Source organism: Bos mutus, chromosome 10, assembly GCF_027580195.1.
Source record: "Bos mutus isolate GX-2022 chromosome 10, NWIPB_WYAK_1.1, whole genome shotgun sequence".
Taxonomy (NCBI): domain Eukaryota; kingdom Metazoa; phylum Chordata; class Mammalia; order Artiodactyla; family Bovidae; genus Bos; species Bos mutus.
This window is the reverse complement of record NC_091626.1, coordinates 97,157,582-97,168,883: the sequence shown is the minus strand read 5'-3', so window position 1 is coordinate 97,168,883 and position 11,302 is coordinate 97,157,582. Positions and strand designations below refer to the sequence as shown.

Sequence of the window (11,302 nt, the reverse complement as noted above, 5' to 3'; positions counted from 1 at the left end):
TCACTCGACAAGACTACAATTCCCGTGAGGCCAAGCGGGGCCGATGAAGGGTTTAGGGAAACAATGAAACGTGTCCTGTGTGTCTCTGTGGGTGAGGAATGGTCGTGTGAGCTGTCGCCTTTCGGGCCTTTCAGGGCATAACTCGAAGGAGTGTAAAGGATTCCTTAGAACAAACGGAAGCGAAGGTCCGGGGAGGGGTAGCCGACGTACCCGGCGGGAGGGAGGCGGAGCCGGAAGTCAAGGCGGGGAGGGGCGGGGGGGGTGGAGGGAAAAGCAAGCCAGGAGGATCTTGCAGCTTCTTCTAGTAGTTTCCAGGCGCTGCCGGGCGGCCGCGACCGGGCTGTCCTGAGGCTGTGGCTGTGGCTGCTCGGGAGCTGGTGGCGGCGCGGTAGGAGAGCCGATGGCCAAGTGGGGTGAGGGCGACCCACGCTGGATCGTGGAGGAGCGGGCGGACGCCACCAACGTCAACAACTGGCATTGGTGAGGGCCAGCGGGCCAGGCCGAGGGAGCGCTGCGGCCGGGCCGGGGTTGCGCCGGAGGGTACCCTGGAACCTTGACCGGAACACTACTGGGGTCTAGGCAGCCCTGCCTGGCAGGAGATGGGCGTGGGTCCTTCCTGTCTCCAGGGGTCCGTAAGTCGCAGGCCCCTCCAGCCTCAGACCTCCGTTTCATTGGGTGGAGGGGAAGCCCGGAGGTCGGGTGGGGGGACGACGTAGAAGACTGCATCCCAGACGAGGGGGTTTCACACAGGAGGACGTACCCCCTCTGGCTGCTGCATTCAGCCTGAGCGGAGAGATGCTTCTCACACGTGGCCGGAGGCGTCATTGAGACCCAAAACTGCCGTGTCTAGTATTGAGAGATTGCAGTGTTAGGCTCGAGAGGGTTGGAGTTACTATTTTTTCGACTTTCGGCTGGAATTAAAAGTCAGTCATAAGGGATCGCTGCCTCACTCCAGAAAGCCAGGTCTTAGAACGTGATCTGCAAGTGCTCACAACTGAGTGATGCTCCAAGGCTCCGTGGCCTCTCACCCGGAACTGTTAAGTTGCTTGTATCGTCGCTCCAGGGACTGCCGCTGGTTGCCGGGCAATCATAGTTTATAATCCAACCACTCTTAAAAGCCTACTCTCTTTCATGAAATGTTCTGCAAGTAATATTTTCTTATTCCTTCTGAGTCCACTGAACTTTGGGCGTACACTGTAGTTTTACTCTGTTGTAGCTCATCTTACTTTTGTTTATTAGAAAATTAGAAGGTAGATAGTTTTCCTTTGTATTTCAGCCTGCGTCCTCTCCTCTTAACATAGAATGGTTGGCTTTCATTTTTGTTTGTTTTAAAACCCTGGACATTCATTGTTTTCAGGGCCATTTGGAGGGCACAAAATTTATAACACAGCCTGAATTTGATAGGTCAAAACACTGCGCTAATGGGATCAAGATTATTGGTTTCTTCTTAACTGGACCTTTTAGCTCAGCGCTGCGTTTTGCGGCCCCCTTGTGTGCTCCTGACCTCAGAAGCGCACAGTTTTCCATTTGGTCAGACGGGGGCGCCATGTTAAAGTATTCAGTACTGACCCCAGCACCATCATGCTGAGAAAGGAAAGCAGAATTTTCCATTAAGTTTGAAACCATGCTATACAGCAGTAGTCCTTATTGACAGTAATTGACTGTCATGCTATACAGCAGACAGTCCTTATTGACTCCTGGTCTTCCTAAAAGAGTAACACATTTGTGGACATACTGGAGTGGGACTGAGGCTTTTGTGTTCTTTTCCAGCCTCGTATAGCCTTGGGTGCTCTTGCGTAGAGCAAGCAGTGTATCCTTCATTTGGCTGTTGGTCCATAGCTCTGTTTCTGTTTTGCAGGACAGAAAGGGATGCTTCAAACTGGTCCACAGATAAGCTGAAAACACTGTTCCTGGCTGTACGTGTACAAAATGAGGAAGGCAAGTGCGAGGTGACAGAAGTGAGTAAGCTTGATGGAGAGGCATCCATTAACAATCGCAAAGGCAAACTTATCTTCTTTTATGAGTGGAGCGTCAAACTAAACTGGACAGGTAAGTCTGTGCTCGGCTTTTAGGACAGGGGTTAATCACATTTTGATTGACCTATTCAAGAGCCAGGGAGAACAGTTTTTGAGAGGTTATGAACTTTTTTTGAGGGAGATAGTGCTGCTTTAGAGTCCTATAGGAAGCAGTATCGAATGTTGAAATTTTTCTGCCGCTGCAGGACACTAAATGGGTCTCCTGTCTGTGGGTCTCACAAGTCCCTACTGATGTAGCAACTGGGCTGCTGAACCTCTGGGCCTTGTCCTGTTTGGGAGCATACAATGTGACATTTTTCAGACTAGCTATTTCTGCCTCTTGGATGACTTGAAAGTAGGCTATGGGAGTTTTTTGGCTTTTGTTTTTTTAATTCCAGTGTGAACCTAATAGTTTAGAGTGCTGTGATAATGCTGCTTGCATGTGATTATAACTGGGGCTGGTTTTATTCTCTAGCTTAATGTCTTTTTTGTGAGGATATTAGGATAGAATTGGGGCCATCCTTGGATGGTCCTGACAGGAAGGAAAGACAGTAGAGTTAAAAGAGTACATGTATGGGGCAAAACATGTAAATTCTTCTCAACTGAATGGTAACAGAGGCAAAATGTATTTTTGTCTTTTTTTTTTTTTTTTTTAAAGCATAGCAGTCTGGAAGAAACCATAGGTATCATCTTTCCCAGCCTCCTTTTTATAGATTGAGAAACTGAGGCCTAGAGAGGTAAAGATAAATAATGTTAACTTTGAAACACAGTCAGTTCTGCTATAACGTGACACGTGTTTCTAAAATTCACCACACTATGCAGAAACTTCCAACAAAAACCACAGAGCTTGTAGGGAAGATAGGGTTAGGGACATGACAGGATGCTCAAAAGCTTCATCAGTGATATTTTTTTAAATTTAGTAATGTAAAAATTGGTGGCACAGTTTACACGTTAAATCATAAGAACGTAAATCATTTGACAAATATCGTGCTTTACCTTGACAAAAACCTGAGGTTTGCTTGTGAAAGTGGGCATCAGGGGCACTGAGGTACTTGGGTTATTGTGAGGTGATGGAAGGAGTGTCATGGGAAATCAGAAGGAGCATTATAATACCAGTCGTGGATGGTGTGGCTTGTAACACACGTGGTGAACTGAGGTCACTGTCAGATTAACGTTTGAGACATGTGTTTTGTGTTTTCCTATGCAGCTCTGTTTAGCTCTGTTTGGGTTTCTTTGTGGATGAAAGTGCATATAAGCAAATATGAAATTCATATTACAATCAAATTGTCACTTAATATACCTATAGCATTGGAACAAATTTGTATTTTCAAAACAAGCGTTTTAGCAAAACTGCCAGTATTAGCTATTAACCTAGGTCCTCCTCAGCAGAATTCAGGCTAGTGCTGAATTCACGTAGCTCTTAGTCTCACACTGGTAACACAGTCTCCAGAAATCTGATGAGGAAAGACATTTCAGGGAGGGGGGCAATGGTTGCCTCTAGTGTGGCAGCCACCTTCTCTCAAAATAAAGAAGGTAGGTGCAGTTGTCCAAAAGAAGCATAAGCAAAATACTAGTTACACATCCAGAGCAGAAGACTTAGCCTGAAGAGGAGGAGACTGATAATACTGCATTACTTTTGACAGGTACCTCTAAGTCTGGAGTGCAGTACAAGGGCCATGTGGAGATCCCCAATTTGTCTGATGAAAATAGCGTGGATGAAGTGGAGGTTTGTGCTTTCCAATTCCTCATCTGTCTGAGTTTCCTACATCCTCTTATTCTCAGATGAGAAAAATAATCTGTCTTCAAGATTACAGACCAGGCTTGGCCTAAGCATTCAGAACCCCAGTCTGCAGACGACTTTCTGGGTCTGTGGTGCCATTAGGAGCTTCCCGAGCAGTTTATGCTTATTCAGTTACTTTGCTTTAGTGAGTGGTGTGAGTTTTAACATTAGCCACTTTTGTCTTGGCAGTAGGTAGCAGAGAGACCTTGAGAAGAAACACTCATGGGGATTGTACGAATACCTCAACTGTCATGCATTTCCTTTGCAAATGTCAGCGGTTATCTGACTGCTCGGCACCTACATCTCCCAATGTGGGTGCCTCTCAAGCTATTTACCACCTACTTCTGATCTTTCATTCAGATTAGTGTGAGCCTTGCCAAAGATGAGCCTGACACAAATCTCGTGGCCTTAATGAAGGAAGAAGGGGTGAAACTTCTAAGAGAAGCAATGGGAATTTACATCAGCACCCTCAAAACAGGTATCCTTTGAGTAGTTATAAGTGCCTTGAGAAGATAGTTTTCCACCTGTCAGATGCTAATTAAGGGGCTTGACAGTTCTTTCTTTAGTAAATGAGTAGAAATCTGGGCGGAGAAGGCTTATTTCATCTTGAAATCAGTCTGTAAAGTAGGGAAAGATTTAGAGATGTGTTGTCTAATGCGTTGGCTGTTGAGGACATGAAATGTGGCAGTCCAAATTGGGATGTGCTCTGAGTATAAAATATGTAATAAATTTTGAAGACTTGGTATTTTTTTAAAAAGAAGAATATCTCAATTATCTGATACTGACAACACACAAATGGTAGAATGGATATATGAGGGGAATGTGGTCAAAATTAATTTCACCTGTCCATTTTACCACTTTAGGGTGGTTACTAGAAAATGTAGTGTTACATTTGAGGCTGAGGTGGTATTTCTGTTGGACTCACTGATCTAAAGACCCGGCATCTCCAGATTGAGCACAGTCCTGGACTGTTCTTAGGATTACTTGAATAGTAGTCCTCTCAGCTGTCCCCCTGAACTCCAGCTTTGCCCACGTGATCTGGTCTGGGTGTCGGAGTACCTCTGGTGACCATCAGAGGGAGCCAGTGTAGAGGTGGGAACCAGTGCTCTGATGCCCTAATAGTTGTGGCTGTCCTACAGAGGTACGGCAGAGTGGAGAAGGGGACTAAATATGCAGCTGTGAGCATCTTCCCCACTCTTGAAGGCTTTGGAAGTGCCGCTGCAGTCATTGGCTGCCATCCGCAGTAGACCTCACACACATTTAACAAGTTGTGATGCTTCTGATTGAGTCAGGGGTTTCAAGTAATCCTAATGACCATACTGCATTCTGTAGGATACACTCAGGTACCCATGTGGCATGGATCAAAGGGAAAGACGTAAAATGGATCGACTCCTCCTTCTGTTGTCATTACCTCCTCCTGAGTTAGGACGGCCATGTTTGTGAACTACGGTGAAGCCCCAAATCTCAGCTCCCAAGAAATAACTTCCAGGAGCTGGATTTTGTCTTTTCAGAATTCACGCAGGGTATGATCTTGCCTACAATGAATGGAGAGTCAGTAGACCCAGCTGGGCCGCCAGCACTGAAAACTGAGGAGCGCAAGGTAACCAGTATCCCTGCATGGTGGGGCAGGAGGCTGTCTGGAAAGGGAGTTGAGACACTGCCTCTTCCTTAAGTCTGTATCTCAGCTTTTTCTCTCCCACCCTAACCTCCGAGCCAGAGGTGCTGCTTTTCAGGGTCCACAGAATGTAGTTGTATGTTGCCCCATCTTTAACCTGGTTTTTATTCATTTACGACAGACTCCTAGAGCAAATGGAAGCCATCAAGCCATCAGGGGCTTCAGAGTCCAACTCTTGGTATTTAACACCAGTGAGGAGGTTATGAACGCAGGTTCCCCTGTATGCATCTAAAATAACATATCTACGTTTCATCCTTTGATATTAAAGTTCTCATCAAAGTGTCAGAGGTTACTTAGGTCACTGACCTCACCTAACAGGAAACTGACTGATTTCATTGCACTGGAGGGGAGCACAAACTATTTTCTGGAGTTGGCGCTTGTTTGGTTTGGCTTCAGCACCTGGTTTTCAGCCCTCCTGCCCCTTTGTCACACTCGGAAGGATATTCTGGGGGTGCTGCTTCTGACTATTTAAACAGACATTCTGCTTGAGGATTACACAGGACTCTCCAGAAGTACATAATGATTTAGTGTGTCCTCTGGCATGGGCTTTAAAGAAGTATCACTTTTCTTTCACCCAGAGTGGCACTGAGAGTGCTGAGAAAATCCCCCTCCTCACAGAAATGCCCATGCACATACATTTCCTCTGAGCCCCTGGAGTAATTTAGCCTTGGAGGTGACAAGGTTTGTGAGAGTGAATGGCAGTGTGTCCCTGCAGCCCTGTGAAGTGAGGTCTCACCAGTACTCTATAAACTGACAGTTTCACTGCCACTTCCACAGGCTAAGTCTGCTCCTTCAAAAACCCAGGCCAGACCCGTTGGTGTCAAAATCCCCACTTGTAAGATCACCCTTAGAGAAAGCTTCCTGACATCACCAGAGGAGCTCTATAGAGTTTTTACCACCCAAGAGGTAAGTACAGTCCTGTCCTTCCAGCTCCTGGCGTCTGCCGTTCCAGGTGACTAGAGTTGTGGGGACATCCTCTCACTGCAGAAAAGTGCTGAGTGGAGCCACGAGACTTTCCTTGTTCTCAAAGAGGCAAAGGAAAGACATGTTCAAGCCACCACTCATTAAAGTGGATTTGCCTTTTTTTTTCTTCTTGTACTAATTTTGGGTCCTGTAAGTGGGAACAACTGGAATCATTCATGTTAGAAAAGTAAATGGATCCAATGTAATAGCATCCTGGATTTAGAAAGAATTATTTGAGTTGAAGCGTGGTCTCTACTGGAACAGAAAAGAACCTGAAGCTGGTTCTTGGGCAGAGTAGTGTCTTTGGAATTGAGAGCTGAGGCACGCAGGTGTCGGCTAGCACTTCTCCTGGGTCCCCCCGAGAGCCGCACATCTTCCTACCTCCTTTTGTTCTGCAGCTCGTTCAGGCCTTCACCCACGCTCCTGCTATGTTGGAAGCAGACAAAGGTGGCAAGTTTCACTTGGTAGACGGCAATGTCTCTGGAGAATTCACTGATCTGGTGAGTTCCTGCTAGCCAGGACGTGGCTTTTATCAGCTTAGAAGAATAATGTGTCCCTTCCTCCCCACTCCCGGCCTTTTTCTTTCCAGCTCTGTAGATAAATTTAAGACTTTAATCTCTTGGGTCAGTAAAAGCTCATTTTGTTTTTCAAAGGAATGCTACAATTGGACTCTCTCACTTTCCTATAGTTTTTTCCTTCGTGGGGTAAAATTAGTTCTTCTGGGAGAAAGCAAATATCAAAAAGGCTGACCTCTGATTATTTCAGGTCCCTGAGAAATACATTGCGATGAAATGGAGGTTTAAATCTTGGCCAGAAGGTAAGCAAGCATGTTTGTTCATTGCTGTTACCCCCAGAACCCTTTCTTTCCCCCTCGCCTCAGGCCCCTATGGAAACCCTGGATCTGAAACCTCCCTCCCTTCTGCCTTCCCCCAGGGCACTTTGCCATCATCACCTTGACCTTCATCGATAAGAACGGAGAAACTGAGCTGTGCATGGAAGGCCGAGGCATCCCCGCCCCAGAGGAGGAGAGGACGAGGCAGGGCTGGCAGCGGTACTACTTTGAGGGCATCAAACAGACCTTTGGCTATGGTGCGCGCTTATTTTAGGCCCCGCAGCGGGGGTACAGCCTGCCCAACACTTCAGTCCAGCCCTCTCCTGACCAGGGCTTGTGACTCAAAGGATTGCACCATCCCAACCACTAACTTGGGGCTGGGGCCCTGTCCCTTCATGTATACCTTGGGTTTGTGCATGTTTTCTGCTGGGTGGGAACAGAGGGTGATTTCTCTTTTATGTGTACATACGCTAAATAAACGTAATTTAAAAAACATGCATGTCTGGAACCTGTGTTGATGGGGTGGCTGGTATTAGAGTTCCCCTGAAGGTTAAAAAGGGTTTTGTCTTCTTCTGGCTAAATGTACATAATCAAGAGGCATGAAGGGAGCCTGCTTCTCACCAGCAAGCATTCCTGAGCTCACATCCTTTCATAATGAAGACTGGCAAAAAAGGGCAGTCAAATGTAGCCTGGCAGGGGTGGGGATGGTACTCTGCGGTAAACAGTACCAATAAACTCCATGGCTGGTGGAGGTGGCATCCTGGGGCTCCCACTCCCCATGGCCTCTTACCCTCTTGCAAAAAGATGATCACCAGGCGCTGGTTTGAGATGCAGACAGAGATTCCCCACCCTGTGGATCCTGGGGTTCTGTTCACTGAGGTTCTGTTTATTGAGCAGTTTCTACGTTCCAGACACTGCACTAAGCAGTTTCCTTACAGTAACTTCATTAGCCCCCACAACCGCCCTGTGAGATAGATACTACCACCATTTCTGTTTTATAAGAACCTGGTCCTTGTGTTTCTTAATGGATACCCCAGATCCTACCACAGATAATTTAGCAGAGAAACTGCAGAGCCAATGCTCAAGTCCAAACTTGCCTACTGCCTTGTCATTGCATTCATCCCCACAGCAGCTACATTTCTAGCATGTTAGGCATCCCTCCTGGAGTAGGACATTCCAGGCCTATTACTCCCAGAAAGAGGAAAAATTGAAAATCCTTGTTAAGAGTATTTTGAAATACCTGGTTCCATTAAACAAGCTTCTGACCACTGACCGAGTGGTCAGTGCTACTGACCTTAGTGGGGTCCAGGCTGCCGTATTCCAGGTAGTGAAAAGCTACCTACATGCATGCGTGTTTAGTCATGTCCCAGCTTTGCAACCTTATGGACTGTAGCCTGCCAGGCTCCTCTGTCCATGGGGGTTCTCCAGGCAAGAATAGTTGCCTGGGCCGCCATGCCCTCCCCCAGGGTATCTTCCTGACCCAGAGATCAAACCTGCATCTCATGTCTCCTGCGATGGCAGGCAGGTTCTTTACCACTAGCACCACGGGTGAAGCCCAACTGCCTGCACAGGGAGGGTCATTTCCTGGACCAGTCCCACCCGGGTCCACCCTGGGGTGAGTCAGCGTCTTCTGATCCAGACACCATTCCCTGCAGCCACAGCGCTTTCCTTCATCTATTTTTGCCTGTTTTATTAAGTGGCATGGATCCCTGCAGGCTAAGCCTACCAATATGAGCTGGTCAAAATGTAATTAAAGCAGAAAGTCAGTACTGGTCTGGATAATTTAGAACCCCCAAGATCCCCCCACCCCCTGGCTTGAAATACTCAAGTGCTGGACTGAAGCAATCTTCGTCTAATTGGGCATTATGTCTGCTGCCTGGGGGGTCCGAAAAGTACTTTTATAAAAAATAAAGTATCTGGACTCTAGCTTGTATCAAATCAAGAACTCTGTGGAACTGCCCTGGTGGTCCAGTGGTTAAGACTCAGCATTTCCAATGCAGGGGGTACAGGTTCATTCCCTAGTCAGGGAACTAAAGATAGCACATGCTATGTGGTGTGGCAAAAAAAAAACACAAACGGACCCCCTTCTAACACAGAGACTGGTAACAAAGAAGCACCACTTTCACACCTGGCTGGAAAATTACCAATTCCAGAATACCTAGGAAAACTCTGAAGCAAAGTTTACAAGTGCCTTAGTAAAAAAGCACCAGGCAAAGTAGCTGTCATGTGAGAGCTCAGCAACATTCACATCCCCAGTACTGATGCTGTTACAATTTTTACCACTTCGGTCTCACTGACAGCATTTGGTTAGGTATCAGAGCCTAAAAAGCAGAATGCCAGAGCTAGAAACTTTGGCTTGGGTTTCAATTGTAAATATCACCACCTAACAAACTGGACAAATTTCCTCATCTGTAAAATGGGTGTAATAGCTAACTATGAGAGCATTAGGGGCTTCCAGGGGGTAACAGTGGTAAAGACCCCACCTGCCAATGCAGGAGACCTATCCCTGGGTCAGGAAGATCCCCCGGAGAAGGGCATGGCAACCCACTCCAGTATTCTTGCCTGGAGAATCCCATGGACAGAGGAGCCTGGTCCATAGGGTCATGAAGAGTCAGACACGACTGAAGCGACTTAGCACTCACGAGAGCATTAGAGATGGACAGAGAAGTTCTGGCACCTGGCAGCATGTTACCTGGGGATTCCCTGGTAGTTCAGCTGGTAAAGAATCCGCCTGCAGTGTGGGAGACCTGGGTTTGGTCCCTAGGTTGGGAAGATCCCTTTCCTGCTGACGTCTGGGCTCCCAGGCCCCCAGTTTTCCTTTAAGCAGGAAAGCTGGTTAACTGGCCAAATTCCAAATCCTAGGCTAAGGGTTCACCTCAACTAAAGTACTACCTGAGAGGAACCTGTTAAATGCAGGAGAGTGGACTCTACCCCAGTGACTCGTCCTGGGTGTGGGGTGTAGCCGTGAGCTTACATTTTAATATCCCAGGTGACATTGATACCAAGGAAGGATTTTGAGGAGCACTTCAACATGTTAAGAAAATCTAACTGTAATGGAGGAAACAAGGAAGCACATCTGAGTCCCTTTTGTGAATAATGAGACAAAGGAGCTGAAACATCCTGTCTGCCAAGAGACCAGGACCATCAGCAGGATCTGGCAGGTTTGTACTATGGGTTGTTTAAACACTAGTTAGAATTCAATGTGACCAGTCTTGCCTGGCAAAAGACCTTTATGAGGTAACCCAGGGTGGGGGGAATGGGGCAAAGCCATCCAGGTGGCCAAGGCAGCTAAGTTAGAAACAGCGGTGGTGTTCTTGCTGGATGTGTGGTCACAGATGGCTCCCGGGGTCCAAGACAAGAATAACAGCCAGGTGAGCTAGGACAGCCTACACTGGACCACAGCAGGGGAGGGCCCTCTCTTTATTTCCTGGGCTCCTCCCAGCTTTGACACCAGCCACTCCTAAAATCCTCCATTTAGCAGGGTCAGTGCCCCCGCTGCAACTGTTTCTCCTCACACACAGGTGTTCCCTAAGCCCGCAGCCACCTGCACAGTGTCTCTTTCTCCTTTGTACAGTTTGAATAAACACTGTTTTATAGCTGATCAACACCCCAGTCCTTCAAAGCTCCTTTCCAGCCCCCCTTTTAGTTTCTCTCATCTGTGGCTTGACACAGTAGCAATTTAGAGTATCACTTAGATTACAGATTTAAAAATGGGGCTGCATAATTGCCAAGCATGGAGAATCCCAGGGACGGGGGAGCCTGGTGTGGGCTGCCGTCTTTGGGGTCGCACAGAGTCAGACACGACTGAAGCAACTTAGCAGCACATATAGATTAAATTTAGATAGTGTATTTAAGTGCCAAGGTAAATTATATTAGAAAGGAGGGGGATGAGCATTCAGTTCAGTTCAGTCGCTCAGTCGTTTCTGACTCTTTGCGACCCCGTGGACTGCAGCATGCCAGGCCTCCCTGTCCATCACCAACTCCCGGAGTCTACTCAAACTCGTATCCATTGAGCTGGTGATGCCAACCAACCATCT

At 47.2% G+C, this 11,302-nt stretch overlaps 1 protein-coding gene across 1 annotated transcript; it reads left to right on the top strand.

The window, feature by feature from the left end:
- The first annotated feature begins 254 nt into the window (after positions 1-254).
- Positions 255-7,760, top strand: AHSA1 (activator of HSP90 ATPase activity 1). The gene is made up of 9 exons (XM_005908405.2): positions 255-480; positions 1,859-2,049; positions 3,659-3,741; positions 4,156-4,273; positions 5,307-5,395; positions 6,248-6,376; positions 6,832-6,933; positions 7,199-7,250; positions 7,367-7,760. The coding sequence occupies exons 1-9, from the start codon at positions 401-403 to the stop codon at positions 7,537-7,539; spliced, it is 1,017 nt and encodes a 338-aa protein (XP_005908467.1). The 5' UTR covers positions 255-400; the 3' UTR covers positions 7,540-7,760.
- The last annotated feature ends 3,542 nt before the right edge of the window (positions 7,761-11,302 follow it).

Bases quoted from the DNA above. Each gene is read 5' to 3' on its own strand.
- AHSA1 (XM_005908405.2), top strand. From the start codon at position 401: ATGGCCAAGTGGGGTGAGGGCGACCCACGCTGGATCGTGGAGGAGCGG. The intron at 3,742-4,155 runs GTTTGTGCTTTC...TCTTTCATTCAG, and splicing joins ATAGCGTGGATGAAGTGGAG to ATTAGTGTGAGCCTTGCCAA. The intron at 4,274-5,306 runs GTATCCTTTGAG...TTGTCTTTTCAG, and splicing joins CATCAGCACCCTCAAAACAG to AATTCACGCAGGGTATGATC.